This window comes from Eretmochelys imbricata, chromosome 16 (genome assembly GCF_965152235.1).
Source record: "Eretmochelys imbricata isolate rEreImb1 chromosome 16, rEreImb1.hap1, whole genome shotgun sequence".
Taxonomy (NCBI): Eukaryota; Metazoa; Chordata; order Testudines; family Cheloniidae; genus Eretmochelys; species Eretmochelys imbricata.
The window spans coordinates 15,897,472-15,914,521 of record NC_135587.1 but is presented as its reverse complement, the minus strand read 5'-3'; the positions used below and the strand labels follow the sequence as shown (position 1 = coordinate 15,914,521).

At 41.5% G+C, this 17,050-nt stretch overlaps 1 protein-coding gene across 23 annotated transcripts in view; it reads left to right on the top strand.

The window, feature by feature from the left end:
• FNBP1 (formin binding protein 1) overlaps window positions 1-17,050 on the top strand; it is a 162,190-nt gene that overhangs the window by 77,413 nt on the left and 67,727 nt on the right. For all 23 annotated transcript variants that reach the window (XM_077835577.1, XM_077835597.1, XM_077835584.1 and 20 more), the window contains 2 exons: window positions 1,419-1,475; window positions 4,271-4,418. In XM_077835577.1, the coding sequence (XP_077691703.1) occupies window positions 1,419-1,475; window positions 4,271-4,418 (205 nt within the window). The remainder of the gene's footprint in view (window positions 1-1,418; window positions 1,476-4,270; window positions 4,419-17,050) is intronic.

The window sequence follows — 17,050 nt, the reverse complement described above, 5'->3', positions numbered from 1 at the left end:
TAAGTTAAAGTGTAAAGAAGAAAAGAAAATGGAGAAGTAAAAACAGTTTGATGGAAGAGTGTTTGCTTTAGGTAAATAATAAAGTTGTCTTTGCAAAAGAGGAAATGGGAAATGCAGACCGTTAGCAAATAAGGAAATAAACACGGAAAGTGAGGAATAGAGAGGTGTTTATTGTGGGAACCATGATTGCTTAGTGTTGTGAAACTGACATGTGACAATACAAAATGGCAGGTTCCTCTGTAAACTGAACTTTGTTTGATTTCAGTACGTTGCCTACTGTTCTGCATTGAAGCCCTGAAAAAATCACCATGGCAGGTTTATTTATCATCCTATCTAGTCTGCATTTTCAAAAGATACTCTGTGAGCTGTGCCAGACTGAGAGTAGGGGACAAATATTCATGTGAGAAGGAGAACATTATAACTCTGAAGCTATCAGCACTGATGAGCTCCACTGAGTGAATGGCTGGCATACAGTATGTTAAACTCTAGATTTGCCATTGGCTAGGGATTTGTAGCGCCTGGTTTCTAGGAGAGAACTGCTGAACCCCGTTACCTGTGGCTTCTCTGTCCCTGGCACGAGCAGTCAAATAACATTAGTAGGATTTTACAAGGGAGTGGATAATCTGATGACCAATAATAATGTGTAGAATTATATGTGATAAAATGGGGTAATCAGGTTTCCTGTTTGTCACTGCATCAGGTGATCACAACGGTTAAGAAGGAATTCCCCCTTACTCCATCTGTGCAGCATCCAACAGCTGGCCAGTGTTTTTTTCACCTTCCTTCTATGCATTAAGCAGAGGCCACAGCCTGAGGAGGATTACTAGACTTAATGGGCCACTGGTGGTGTCTGCTATAGCAAATCATACTGTAATGGGCTGGTTGATGTGTATATGTACTGCTGCTCTCTCCTGGATGGAATCAGAACAGCTCAAGTGTGGGTCATAGGCCTAATGCTGCTAATAGCTGCAGGAGGTTTTTCTTTTGCTCAAGTAGACAAGGCATGTGCTTACGGAGCAGGACAGAATGAGTTCAGTCACTATTGCCACCATGATGTTCAGAATGTGCAGCGTAGTTACAGCCGTGGTGGCCGTGGATTTGTTAGTGTGTTTGCACATTAGGCTAACAAAAAGCATTGAGTAGAGAGAGAGAGATGTATCTATTTGTTGTATATAGTCTTACACTTAGATTGTAAAATCTTCAGGCCAGGAACTGTCTCTTTGTTATATGTTTGTGAGGTGCCTAGCACAATGGGGGGCTGGCCTTTGGGCACTACTGCAATACAAATAATAAATAATGTATCAAAGCATTACAACTAAATGCTAGGGTGATGAGAGTGTGGAAGGATGTGGAGACTATCTGGTAATTGTAAGATACAACTTATTTATATATTTATTTTTATTTATTTTTAATTTCAGGAACCTTTCAAAGAAATATCAACCCAAAAAGAACTCCAAAGAAGAGGAAGAATACAAGTATGTTCATTATCAATCTATGGGTGGGGATATGTCTTAGTGGGTGGAGAGAGGGGAGTAAATTATCAAGCAGCAAGTGTGGTAAAAGAATATAGAAGTCCTAGAAATAGGCCTTGTCTACACTTGCAGCCAATGATAGGATCTGCGTAGCTACATGCGAAAAGCAGGCTGTGTCCACACTGTGATGTGTAGCTATACATGGCAGTGAAAGGCTCCGGGGCAGTGGGGAGGCAGTGGGGAAAGTCACCAGCAGAGGGGAACTGCCGGTGTCTTTCCCCAGTGCCTCCCCTCTGCCAAAGCCTTTCCCTGCTGCAGGAGTCTTTCACTGAGGTGTGGAGGCAGCCGGACGCTACACTGCTAAAAATAGCATTGTAGCAGGGGGAGGCCCTGCTTGGACGTATAGCGAACTGAGCAAGGTATATAACTTAAGGGTCTGGCATGTCTGTACTCTACTTGCCTAAGCAGTGCCTCACCGTCTGCTGTTTATACCCATGCTAGCTGGGCATGCAGTGTGTGTACTCTACGTAGAACTAGCTGTACAAAAGGCCTATCTGCAAATTATGTCTTAATACTAAAGCTCAAAGGGGTTTAAATTTGGTCCTTAAGCACCCAACTCCCATTGAACATCAGTGGACATTGGGTGCCTAATTTCTTTTAGGCCCCTTGGAAAATCCCAGCCTTATTAACTGAGGCTTAATCTTCATTCCTTTGAAGTCAATAGCTAAACTCCCTTGATTTCAGTGGAAGAATAGTCCCAGAATGTTAGCGCAGAGCTTTAAAAATGCAGAATCCCGTATAAGCACCAAGCTATTATGTTGTCCAGTCCATTTTATTAAATGGATGAAGAGTAAAGTTATGACATCAGTGGAGGAATGGGCAGTACATGGGGAAGAGGGTGAAAGGAGGAGGATTCCTCGGCTGGATTCTCCATCTCCGGGGGCAGAGCTGGGTGCCTGACTCGGTGCTGCTGGAGATTGTTGTGTTGCCCCAACTGTCCCCACTTGACCCAGAGACCCAGATGGTATCTCTAGTGGCAGGGACAGCTAGAATGGTGCTGGCCAGATAGGTAGTGCTGTTTCCAAACAGCTCCTCCAATGGCTGACATTGAGGAAATGTATGCAAATGATGATAGAACACATACATGTTTTAAAGGATCTCTCTGACATTGATTGGATCAAGAGTAATTCTTCAAGCTGAGCATCCTAGAATGGGAATCTCCCAAAGGACAGGCTGTCAGACCTAAATTTCACATTTCTTGACTTATATCAGTGCACCCAGCATTTTCAAAGGTAGTTAACTGCAGATTCTTATAGTTACACACAAGTTTTTAAAGATTCAAACTGTAGAGGAGTGTATAAATGAGGGACTAGCTCTTCTCCACTGGAAGCTGAAAATAGACTGGCCTCTGCATCCATTGAAGCCAATGGGAATGTTTCAATTGACTTCAGTGAGTACAGTTGTGGACTCAATAGTTTATATAATTAGGTTTATCTAGATTTTGGGTCAGATACTCAGCTGTTGTAAAACAGCTGCTAGACCAATTTACACTATCTGAGAATATGGCCCCTTGTGTCATTATTTGGTTTTAGTGGTTGGATGGTTGTTTTCTAACTATAAGTCAGGGCTGTGACCCTCCCCTACTGCTTCTGCAGTCTGCTTTTCTGGATGCAATGCTGCTTGACCAGGACTGATAAGTGTAGCTGATTCCAATAACGATACCTTTTTTGGTCTCTCTCCCTTGCTGTTTTTTCCCCCCCTTGCATAGCTACCTATCTTTCAGTCTTTTCTTTTGCTCCCCATTACGTTTGTGTACACTCACTCACTCACTGTTGCCTCTCTTCACTTGCTTCCCACATCCCCCTCTTATTACTCTCACCTTTATTCCTACCCCTTTCCATTACCTTTGTCCCTTTAAGTACTGCTATCATTTATGTGCTCCTAGCACGGGAAGCTGCAATAAGCATCTAACACTAATAGGATAATTCTAGTATCTAGAAGTGCAACTCTCCTTAGCTGCTCTCTCCTCCAGTTGGTCAGCACTCCAGCCTGTGCTGGGGGCATTAAATGCTGCTCTGCTGGCTCAGTTCTGTGCATGCGAATGATATAATCTGCCTTCCTGAAATTAACCAGATGCATGGAAGCTTATTTTTTCCCTTTTTTAATAATACATGGAATGCAGTGTTACAGATGCTGTCACCCATGGAAAATAAATTTTGTGGCAATCACTAGAAGCTGCTAAAGAGACACGGGGGCGGGGGTGGGGAAATACCTCACAAAGTATTGAGGACAAACACCTTGCAAAAAGTGAACATCATCTTGAAAGGGTTTTAGATAAACTCTGATTGATCCACATCTAAATAATGCTTAGAAAGTATTTCTTCCTTTCTTTTACTAGTATGTATGTATCACATTAACTAAATGTTAATCATTTAGGCAATTCACTGAAATAGGTGTGCTGCTATGCCTGAGTGCAGCAAACAGCAGGATCAGGGACATAATGGTTAGTGAAGCCAGAAAATATTTTCTGAATGATTTTTCGATTGGTAAAGCCCAAATACTTTTGGTATTTATAAGAGAGGCCACTGTAAAACTATAATTATGTCATGGTTATTTTCTGAGAACTGCCACTGCATGGCATGGGGCTCCCTTTCAGTAAACTCCTGCCAATGAACTTGTGCTAAGATCCCATCTTGTGCAGTAATACTGAATGCTGGGAGGAATGCAAGTTCCCTTTGGAGTGTGTGTTCCTGAAAACAAATGGACTAAAAGTATTCTGTATTTTTTCTCTTTTGCAGGTACACATCATGCAAAGCCTTCCTAGCCACACTGAATGAAATGAATGACTATGCTGGCCAGCATGAAGTCGTTTCGGAAAACATGACTTCTCAGATCACTGCAGAGTTAACCCGCTTTGTGCAAGAGCTGAAACAGGAAAGGAAATCGGTAATGGATTTGTTTTTACTCGTTCACAATTAATTATCTATTTAAAGCAGATGATTAATGGTAGTAGAGTTCAATGGTAAGCAAATCTTTTGACAGGAGGTTAACACAAAGTTACTAAACACGATCAAGGTTTGCTAATGAACTGAGCATAGGGGGGAAAAATGGGTACATGCACAGGCGAAACCACTGAACTGTTCGAATCAAACATTATAGCATCAGACAGCAACACCTGCAGGACGACATTCTCTAAATAATGTCATAAAACCCAAATGTGCTTGAGGCATCTTCAGCCAAAAAAACATGGTTTGTACAGTAGTATAGCGTTTAGCATGCAATAAACAAAAATGCTTCATCTCAGAGACTAGCTGAAAGAATTCTGATCGGTGGACTGGACCACCATCCCTTACCATGCTAGAGCTGGTTAACAAAACGTTGTCTAAAATTGTAGCTAATAAAAAATAGGTGTTTAGGGGTTTTTTTTGCAAATTTTTGTGATTGGGCGGGGGGGGGGGAATCCATTTTTTTACTCAGATTTACTCCCACTCTGCTAAAATTAGCAAAGGTATATGCTTATATGAGTTTCTAGGTAGTAGCTGATACATCCATGGTCCTTATACAGGATGTGTCCATAGCTGCTTTTCTTCTGCAATGCCTGGAATTTAGAACAGCAGATAGCTAGGGCCTGGTTCTCTCCTGTTTTACCCCTTGTGTAGATATTCACCCCTGTGCAAAGTGGGCAAAAATGCTACAAGATCATAGTTCTCCATATGGCAGTGTTTGCACCCACTTTGCACAGGTAAATGTCTACACAAGGGGCAAAGCAGGGGAGAATCAGGCCCCAAGATTTCATTTTTAAACAATAACTCTAGATAGCTAGCAAACTAGGGGTCCATCCTGAAAAGTACTCAGTGGGGGTTGCCAACCTTCCAGGATTGTCCTGGAGTCTTCAGGAATTAAAGATTAGTCTTTAATTAAAGATTATCATGTGATGAAACCTCCAGGAAAATGTCCAACCAAAACTGGCAACCCTATTGAGTAATTGGGCCCCTTATCCATCAGAGCACTTAAGCACCTGCAGATAGTACCACAGAAAGTGCTTTGCTTGATTGTGGCCCTGAAAAGCATCATCTGCTTAGTACAGTCCGAGGAGGACGAGAAGTCTGCCTATAGTGATCGTATATCTTGGCATGCCTTTAATTTGCAGAATGTCAAACAGTCTTCTGAGGCCATTGTGCCTGAGCAGTATTAATAGCATGGGGTATGTCTACACTGCAGTTAGACACCCGTAGCGGGCCCACGCCAGCTGACTCAGGCTTCTGAGGCTCAGGCTTGTGGGGCTGTTTAACTGCGGTGTATATGTTTGAGCTCATGCTGCAGCCCGAGCTCTGGGACCATCCCACCCTAGAGCCCAGGCTCCAGTCTGAGTCTGAACATCTACACCTCAGTTAAACAGCCCCTTAGCCCGAGTCAGCTGGCACGGGCCAGCTGATAGTTTTTAATTGCAGTGTACACATACCCATAGAGGGTACTTTCTATATAGACCCCATGTGGAAGATCCCACAACCACCTCCATCACCTTTCATCCAGCATATCCATGTGGCATTATTGCACACTTGCTCATGGTGGACTTCCTGCTGCCAGAATGAGAGAGTGTATCATTGATGATACAAAAAGCAAACAGAGGGAATGGACAGAGAGTCAACGGAAGAAAAGAACATACAAGGCCAAAGGAGGAAGCATGCTAATCTAGTATTCTTCTGTCACTTCAAATGTTTCAGCTCATAATTGAGGGGAGAATTTTTTTTTTAACAGAAAGATCCTGTCAGTTAATTAAGGCAAGACAGTTGGAACATGTGTCAAATGAAACACATTTCTGTGGGTGTTTTATAGCAAAAGGAAGTGGGATTTGGTATCTTTTTCTTGTGAATAAAGTGACTGGTATTAATATGTAGTAAAAGTGAAGTAGATACACTGTAAATGTGTGATGTGTGAGTGAAAAGTAAGTCATTAGTGTCACTCTAATGAGAGCCAGTGCAGAAGCCAAGTTCAGACAGCATATTGGGTCTATTGATAGTAGCTAATAGCAATGACGGTATAGCAGACAGTATGTGACAATAAAGTTTACTTGCTCTTGCCTGTAGAAATGGAAGACTGTGATCCACCATTGTTGGTTTGTGTTTGTCTCATGAATGTAGAATGCCTGAACTGTTGAGTCCTTGTCTGATTTGCATAGCTTTCATATTGATGAGTAATATTGAAAAGCAAGCTGCTATTTCCCTTCAGGCTCTTTTCAGACATGTTGTACATCTCTCTGTTGTTTCTTGCTGTAAAATATAAATAATGCATCACTCACACTGGGCTTTGTAGGAGGGGGGAAACTGTTGGTGTGATAAATATCACAGAGGTTTGATATTCTTGCAAAAACATTTATGATACACACTCATGAATGGTTCAGGATTTCTGGAAATTTGCTGTGGAGGGCTCTGCCCTCTGTTTGGTATAAATATATAATTAGACCATGATGAGGTATGTGAGGTAATATCTTTTATTGGACCAACTTCTGTTGGTGGAAGGGACAAACTTTTTAGCTTCACAGATCTCTTCTAGCTGTGAAAGATATAATTAATGTCTGCATAGCTAACATATTGCAGACTGGAGAGTTGCTACTAGTAAAAGTATGGGGAGAGGCTGTTGATCCAGAATGGCAGATATGGCTGGAGGCTGACAGTGGCCATGCAGTCGATTGATAAAAAGGCAAATACTTTGTGCTGCTTCTGTCTTGGCCAGGTTTGGAGCTCAGTGAGAATCCTGGCTGCCTTATGTTTTTATAGAACAGATCACATACTTTGGCGCATGACCTTCTGTCGATCACGAGGGAGCTGTCAGAAAAATCAGGCAAAGATTATTTTTGTGAAACATAAATATGTTTGGCAGCAAAGGTCAAGCCGTGCTTTTAATTTGGTCACATCATGCATTCCACTTTGAGTCTATTTTTGGTAGTAAACTCGCTTGTTTGCATCTGATGGACTCCATGATACTGGTGCTGGAGAAGAGTAAATCATTCGAAGGAACTCTGTCCCCTTTATTCACGCTGAATAGTACCTTACTCTTCAAGTAGTCATACTAATATCAATGAGACTTTTCATGGAGTACGGCACTACTCAGTATGAAAAAGGCTGGCGGAATCTGGCACTGGAAGAGTGCTTAATGGCTTTCACACATTCACATGCGTTATTTATGTTACGGTAGGGCCTAGAAGCCTCAACCATTGTGCTGGTGGTTGTACAGACACATAGATAGAGACTCTTTGTCCCAGAGAGCTTGCAGTCTAAACAGACAAGACAGACAGAGTGGGTGGGGAAACAGAGGCACAGAGGGATGAAGTGACTTGCCCAAGGTCACCAGCAGGTCAGTGGCAGAGCTGGGAATACCCAATCTCTAGAGTCCCAGTCCTGTGACCTGTACACTAGATTATGCCTCTATAGGAGCTATGGACACATGTTCTCAATCCAAATTTTTAATTATAGAAGTTAAAAATAAGGTTTATGTTGCCAGGTAAAAGCTGCACAGGAGTCATTCATTCATGTAATGAAAATATCTAATTAACTATGGAATATTCTAACAAGCTTAATGAAGACATTATACGATCATACAATTTTATAGTCATCATGTCTTTCATGCAAAATACAGCTCCAAATGCTTTACAAAACTAAATAGTACTATTAGAAAGTTAAGTAACAGCCGAGAAAGAAATGAAGAGATGAGGCAGTAAAGAAAAGATATGTTTAAGGATCATGATAATTCCATTTATTTGTCTACCTCTTTTCCTCCTGAAGATTTCCAAACCTTATTGCAAACTTAACAAAGTGACATATACAATTATATATAGGGGTCAGGCGATCAATTGTGAAATGCAGACAGCTCTGGGGCAAAACACGACAGCAGTTTGATACATAAGGATACTCAATGTTTTAGGATAGGAAGTAAGGAAGAACACCATATCCAACTGGAAAATACAAGGTTAATTTAGGTAGGCAGAATCTAGTTAACTGGTTTAGAATTTGTTGTTAATATCCCTTCTCTTACTAAAAGTGTTATGGGAATTTTTAATGACCACAGGTGCTCAGAAACATAGTTTTATGTCTCATTTGAAAGCTGAGATTTGGAAAGTGATAGAGTATCAGTGAGGCAGATAGCTGTAGAAAAGTTAGTAAAAATATAATAATTCAGATAACAAACCTCTCTTTACTCTCTGCCCATAGCTGATAACTAGTATCTTCCACTGTGAAATTCACACTTCCAGATCCACACTGCAAATAACTGTGAATACATTGACAGGTTTCAGAGTAACAGCCGTGTTAGTCTGTATTCGCAAAAAGAAAAGGAGTACTTGTGGCACCTTAGAGACTAACCAATTTATTTGAGCATGAGCTTTCGTGAGCTACAGCTCACTTCATCGGATGCATACTGTGGAAACTGCAGAAGACATTATATACACAGAGACCATGAAACAATACTATGAATACCATGAAACAGTATTGTTTCATGGTCTCTGTGTATATAATGTCTTCTGCAGTTTCCACAGTATGCATCCGAAGAAGTGAGCTGTAGCTCACGAAAGCTCATGCTCAAATAAATTGGTTAGTCTCTAAGGTGCCACAAGTACTCCTTTTCTTTTTGTGAATACATTGCAAAACCTCCAACTGACTACTAACTGCAGCTTGTTTAATGCTAAAACTAGGGAGGCGATAAATGCTTATTGTGGTTAATGGTTTGAAAGAGGAAGACCTATTTTAGACAGGGTTGAGAGATACTTTTTATACACCCCTTGGCTATTTCTGCACATGAGGAAAACCTAGTGAAGGTCATTTTCTGGCTGTGTGCCCAGCAAATCCATTTACTATGAGTGAGTTTCAATTTAAGAGGTTTTATTCTGACTTTTGTGCAGGTTGAGCTATGAAATCCTTAAAATTATCTCCATTAGTTTATTGCATGAAGGTTTCTGATCAGGAAATAGTATATCTTTTAATAAGTACAAATATGGTTAACATATTCTGAGATATAGCATGAATAATGAAGTGTTTCTCAAAGCAGCAACTTATCATGGCAATGAAGCAGGATGTCTTCTGTAGCCAGTGGCACTTTTTTAATATTGTGTAGGAAGATTGAGTCCGAGGCCTAAGGGGAGGAGAGGTTGAGTGCGCACACCATGCACATGTCTCATCCAATTGCATTCCCTTTGTGATCTATCCAAAGTAGCACTGAAATGGACCTCTGTGAAATCTACTCTAATGTAAGTGAATGAAGGAACAAAGATGTAGTGGTGGTAGAACCAGAGCTGCAGGTGGATATGCTGGTTAGCTGGGGCCACAGCCAGACCCTAAATATGAACATGTTTAGGTTTCTGTAACCATGAAGAAGCACGTGTTTATAATTAGGCTAGAGTATTTTTTTGTAATGGAAAATGATATGTAGTAATACACACATGCAGATGCATACATATGCTTTTATATACAGAAGTGCACTAAGATCAGATGAAAAGGATTAATTACTTATTTAAAAATAATGCAAATTGTTTGAGTTGAGGTTTTAATTTACAAATCTAGGGTTTATTGTTGTGGTGTTGGTTTTTGTTTTTGTTTTTTTTTTTTGAATGACTGGAGGATTTGTGAAGAATTGCCATCTTTGTCACAGGCAGATGTCTTGTGACAGCTTTATGGGGACAGTTCTGCCATTATTGCATCTTTCTGTTTAATATCAATAGAAATTGAACTTGTTCAATGAGAAGATCCAGATGGCAGGGTGTTTTATGAGGAGCCAGAAAAGCTAGGGGTAGCTAACCTATTATTTATTCCAGGGTTGTTGGAATGTTTGTAAAGCCCAAAATATCTTTTTTTTTTTTTGATAGTGTTAATGCAATATCATGGCTTTATGAGCAACAGTACAATACAGTGTAACCCTGATTGTGTGCTTGATCATTCAAGGTGCAGAGCACTTTGGCCCTGATCCAGCCGAACCCTTCGTGCTTAACTTTTAAGTATCTGAGTAGTCCCATATCAAGGACTTGAGGGCGAGGATGCACATTCTCCACATACTCTGCAATACCCAGCTCTGAGCAGATTTCATGCCCAACTCCCCTGATTTGATACCTCGCCTATGTCCCCAAGGCCAGATGGCTCAGCAGAGCCACTTGAAGAGTGGGCCACTGGAGTAGCGCATCGCCAGGGTCCCTGAAGCTTTGCTTCTGTGGAGTTCTTCTCTTGAAACTGCAGGACTGAAGTGCTTCAGCTTCCCTTCTCTTCTACCGCCTGCCCATCTTCCTGTCACTTCTAAGCCCCATCACTGCCCATCCTCCATCCACACTAGTGCCCTCTGGCCACATCCACTCACATGAAGCTTCTCTGCATTTCCCAACCTGTGGGGCTTAGTGAAGCTCCTGGGATCCCTATAGCCATCACTATTGCACCTCCTCCTCCTGCAGCAGCTCTCGTGCTACCAGGACCACAGTGCACCTTCCGTTACACCGCAGCTGTCGAATTTAAAGATTATCTAAAAGACCAAGATTAAATCACACATCTGAAAAACACCAAATAAATAAATACACACATGTAAAGATACTCATGTATTTCATGACACTGTTCACAGTGCTAAACTTTGGTTACATGACTGTTGTCACAAACAAGAGAGAGAGAACCTCAAGACCAGATCTTAGAAGCAAAGATTTCTTCTCAAGAGACAGCATTTCCTGCCTCTGAGGTTAACTGATCGAGAGGGAAGGCAACTTCTGTCACCTTCTAAAACAACGAGGAGTATTTGTGGCACCTTAGAGACTAACAAATTTATTTGGGCATAAGCTTTCGTGGGCTAAAACCCACTTCATCAGGTGCATGGAGTGGAAAATACAGTAGGCAGGTATAAATACGCAGTTCATGAAAAGACGGGAGTTCCTTACTGTTGAAAATAGCCCACTTCCACTTTAACTGAATTGTCTCATTAACACTGACCCCCCACTTGGTAAGGCAAATCCCATCTTCCCCTCTCTCTGAGAATCCTTTTGCTGGCCAGTGTCAAAGACAGAGTACTGGACTAAATAGATCACACATCTGATCCAGTATATTTCCTATGTCCTACATGGGAGAAACTGCAACGGCCTATCTACAAAGAGCTGCCATAGGCACAAATTAAATAAAGTGGGTAAACAGAGAAAAATTATTACTTTCTCTAATCTCTTCCGGTGATAAGAATTTTAAGAGTAACTTGTAATGATATTAGGGAGAACTTTTAGATAGAAAGGTTAATTGTTAAATTGACAGAGCTTCTTTGATATTAACCACTATGGTGCCAGTCTTATATTATGCCCTTTGGAACGATAAACAATGAAAAGCAGAGAAGGAAAAAAGCAGCTGGTTAAAATGTATTCTACTATATCATAATTTAGTTAGACTATGTAAAGGGGTCAGATAGAAAATGGAAAAACCCTTGTACTCAATCTATTTTGAAATGTCCAGGCATAGAACACTTTTTGCTGAACCATCTGCATGTAAATTAATCGAAGATAATTGTGCTGCTTTGCAATATTACTTCTCCATGTACCTGCAATATCAATAGAATAGAGTGACATAAAGCTGAAACTCAACCCATGGGGACAATCACTGTTTGTTTCTGCAAGACAAATAAGGCTGTTTCATCACAACTTTTCATAAGTAAAATGTTTCACATGAGCAATTTTTAATATCGGACAGATAGCTCTGATCTGATCTTGCTTGTGTCCTGATAAACACCCATTGGTTCATGTTCTCTGTGTATATAAAATCTCCCCACTGTATTTTCTACTGCATGCATCCGATGAAGTGAGCTGTAGCTCACGAAAGCTTATGCTCAAATAAATTGGTTAGTCTCTAAGGTGCCAGAAGTCCTCCTTTTCTTTTTGCGAATACAGACTAACACGGCTGCTACTCTGAAACTTGTGTCCTGTGTGTCTCTCAGGGATTCCTTTAAGTTTAAAATTACACACAAACCTCCATGGCTCCTTCAGTGCAGTCACACAATGTCATTATTCTCCTTTGGAGAATTTGGAATACATTTTGTTTCCACCCTCAAAGGGGCATACAGAGGCTAAGTGAGATATACTGAGATGGCATACACCAAGCTCTGCTGCCAGCAACCCCAGCCCAGCTGGAAAGAGTAATGCTTTGTCTACACTAGGGAAGTTTTTCAAAAATTTCCCACCATCCCTGACCCCAGTTCAGCTGCATTGACGTTAACAATGCTGAGCGCTGTAGTGTCAATAGGCTTGCTTCTGGTGTTCTATTGTCTGGGGCTCGCGAAAGACTTAGGCTATGTCTACACTAGAGAGCTTGCAGCAGTGTAAGATCTCCAGTATAGCTGCTCTATGCCAATGGGAGAGAGCTGTCCCATTGACATAATTAATCCACCCCCAGTGAGCAGTGGTAGCTGTGTCGGTGGGAGAAGCTCTTCCACTGACATAGTGCTGTGCACAATCATGCTTATGCAGGTGTAATTTATGTCACTCGGGGGTGGAATATTCACACCCATCAGCGACATACGTTTTCCTGACATAAATGGAAGTGTAGACATAGCCTTAGACTGAAAACTGACTGAACAGAATTCAACTCTGTACAGTACACCCTCGCTTTAACATACCCCTTGGGATCCAAGCCATTGGGGTTCAACTCTATACAGTACACCCTCGCTTTAACATACCCCTTGGGATCCAAGCCATTGGGGTTCATCATAGCAAAAGAGTTCTGCAGCGGGGGCTGACAGCTCCTCCAGCTCTGGGCCTGGAGTTGGGATCCAGGGACCGGGTTCATCATAGCCAAAGGTTCATTATTCTGAAGGGCATTATAGCGAGGGTGTACTGTATATAGACAATAGGTTTCCAAAGGGGCTCGCACCTCCATTTGAAATTTCCAAGGGGGACCACAAATGAAAAAAGTTTGAGAACCATTGTTCTACGCTTTCTGACCCCACAGAAGTCCATGGCAGTTTTGTCATTGACTTTAATAGGACCAGAATTTCACCCCATGTCAAATACATCTCCAGTAAGCATGGTGCTTAAAATAGCTCATTTACCCTAGGATTCAATTTAAATGTAAAAAAAGAATAAAAGTTGATAGTGTGCCTTCAAAAATTAAATTGATTTCCTCTTCTAGTTAAAACATAGTTATTTTAATTTTATTTATGTATATTTATATAAAACCCGAAGCAAAATGTCCATTTAGGATTTTGTGCACTTTCCCATATATTTAAAAGTCCAAGCAACTGAATTTGTTAGTCAATAGCTGTGGTCCATCAGAAAAAATCTTGTCATGGTGCTTATTATTTGTATTGTGCTTCAAGTGTGCACAGTGCTATACATTGGATGAACTGTGCCAAACAAATAACAGGTCTTGGCACCAAAATGCTTAGAGTCTTAAAGGTAGCAGTAAGCACAATACAAAAAAATCATAATAATACAGAACAATCTAGCTGAGTGTGGCCATTAATTATGGAAACCTCCAGTGACAGGTGAAGTTGTTTTAAAGGAAGAGAGGGAGGGAGCTTTGGCAATACATATTTGGAATCCTCATCCATTCGAGGTGATGTGGAAGTTCCTGTGTACTGATGGAAAGTCTCTTTGTCCTTCATGGTAGAATCCCAAATAAAGTGATGTGCCCAAAAAAAAGCCGTTATATTTTACACAGGCATTAAAATACAGTACTGTATGCCATAGCCCAGTACCTTGTGTGCAATAGGAAAGGGCCTAATTCCAAATGGAAATACTCCAACTGGAACAGGCTCAATCCCATGATTTGGATGTTCTTTGAGAAGAATTCAGTGCAGCCCATGCCCTTCTGGGTATGGGCAGCTATGCATGTCTAAGTTTAAGAAAGCTGGAACAGAGTCCTAAGGGCTCAGGTTTCAGATTATTAAGAACAAACTACTTAAAGGGGCACTGTCAAGGCCTGTAAGTCTAAAACCAGATCAACCAGATCCATCTCTTTTTTTGGATACAGATGTATGAGAATATTACACACTTCTGCTGTTTCCATCTTCTGCATTATGGGTAAAATTTCCCCTGTGTTGTGCACATAAAATTGTCTGTGAAGCACTCAGAAACTATAGTGACGAATGGCATAGAAAAGCCCATGAGACAATTAATAATTCTGTCTTCAGAGCAGCCTGTAAATAGTGTGGAGTAAATAAAGCACGAGGCCAGACGCTGAACAATGAAGAGAAAACAAAATAGTAAATAGCTGCTCATTAGGTGAGTGCTGTCCGTTCTGTGCACTGATGAAGATAGGGATCCTGTTGGTTAGTCTCTAAGGTGCCACAAGTACTCCTTTTCTTTTTGTTGAAAATATAGTATGTGATGATGTAATTAAAGACTGTTTGATAAGGCCTATAGATAAAGGGGGCAAATTAAGGTTGCGCTGGGAACATTAAATGTGGCATTCCCTCACTTTCAAGTTCTTGACTTTGCAACCTTAATGTTCTCTTAATGTAGTTTTGTGTTTATAATACTATATAAAGGCCAATCTTACTTTGCTTTTCAGGAATAGCCACTTCTTTACTTTTCAGCCATGATCAAATACACGATCAGTTTAATATCTAAAACATTTTTTCTTAGGGGGAATAAATCTTGCATCAACAGGGATATGTATTTGTTGATCATAGTAATTTTTTTTTCTTGAAGTCTATATCCTGTGTATTGCAAGTCACAGGGGAGATGGGAGTTTAGACAGGCCCAGGAAAGGGATTGTACTTGGAACTGTTATCCCCCACCCCTTGGAAGGGGGCAGAACTGAGATTGACCCAGCTGGAGAGCCGAGGACCAAAGGGCAGGCGAAGAGCCTCCAGGTAGGAAGCCCTGGGGGTGCTACTTCATCCCAGAGCAGGAACCTTTGCATGCAATCTGGCCAAGTAGGGTACTGAGAGACACCCTGTTGGTCAGACTGAGATTGGGTCCGGGGAGAGCTATAGAGACTTTGCCAGTGGAGGGGCACCATGATGGGCTCCACTGGACAGTGAAAGTACTGAGCCCAGGGAGGGCTGCAGGACATTACTGAGGATTTTGAGTTAGGCCCGATTGGACAGCATACCTTGGAAGGGGTTTGTTTTGTTCCGTTTTGCATGTGAACAGAGTGTGACTTGGCTGGAGGGCTGTGTCACCGGAGACCCACTTGATATGCGCAGCAGCCAACAGGTGGCACCGTGAGCAGAGGGAATTGAGAAACACTGCAGGCCCATGCACACTCCACCGGGGGCGCTCGTGAGAGGTGAGTGCACTCCATTACACACCTCCCATTGAAGCCAATGGAAATTTTCCCAATGACTTCAAAAGTAGTTGAATCAGGCCCCAACTCCATTCACACAGGCCATCAGGTGGTAACAGGTCTGATTCCCCATTGTCTTGCACCTTGTACACTCATTTACACTAGTACAAAATTGGAACAAAATGCTACCATTCTGATCTGGTAGCCTTTTATACCCACTTTGCTTGGTGTAAATGATGATGGTCATGAAGGCTATGGATATGTTTTACCTGGGTTGTTAAGCTGTTCAACTCGTCTGTAGGTCAGATGCCTTGAAAAAAATATTTTTCCAGAAAAATCTCAAGGCTGGCAAAGTTGTTACCAGAATATCTGGACCTTTTAGTGAAGATTAAAAAGCAGTTTGTGGAGACTTAAGAAGGAAACATTCACATTACTGTGATACAAATGCCTAACTGCAAAGTTACTGCATGTTGATTTGTCATGTGAGTAACAGTTGCCAGATAAGACCCAAAGCATCTGAAAATTCTGCAGTGTATCATAGTATAGCCAACATCATCACAAGGGAAACTTTTTTCTTTTTAAGTTGTCCCTGTATTTTCTTTTGCTAAAGGATTTTTCTCCATAGTTCATTGCATTGTTTTGCTTAGTTCTGTAGTCTCTAAATGGTCTTGTTTTGGGTACTACTCTTTCATGTATGCTTTGTGTTAGTATATATGCAGTGTTGTAGTAGCCCTGTCGGTCCCAGGATATTACAGAGACAAGGTGGGAAAGTATACTATATACTTTATAGTACCTACTTCTGTTGGTGAGAGAGAGAGAGAAGCTTTCAAGCTTACCTGGGGCTCTTCTTCAGGTCTGGGAAACTCATTCAGAGCAGGTTTATACTTAAAATGCTGCGTTGGTGCAGCTGCTTCAGTGAAGACGCTGCTACGCCGACAGGAGAGCTTCTCCCATCAGCAAGCTACCCCCTTTCCTGGAGGTGGATTAATTGGGTTGACAGGAGAAGCCCTCACGTTGACATAGCGCTGTCTACACTGGGATGGGGATGGGGAGTGTTAGGTCATTATAACTGTGTAGCTCCGGGATGTGGATTTTTCACACCCCATAGCATCATAGTTATACTGATGTAAATCTGTAGTGTAGACTTGACCTCAGAGTGTGTCAGCGGAACACGAGGTGGAGCAGATTGTTTAGCATAAGTAGTTAACACATATTTCAAGGGACCATTCAAGGTGAAGTAGCCCATTAATACCCTTCCAGTCATATGTAGGAAAGGGGAGGGAAGTAGCTGGGGCGAGGGCATTGTTAGTGGGTTAAGATCATTGTATGAGTCCATGAATCCAGTATCTCTAT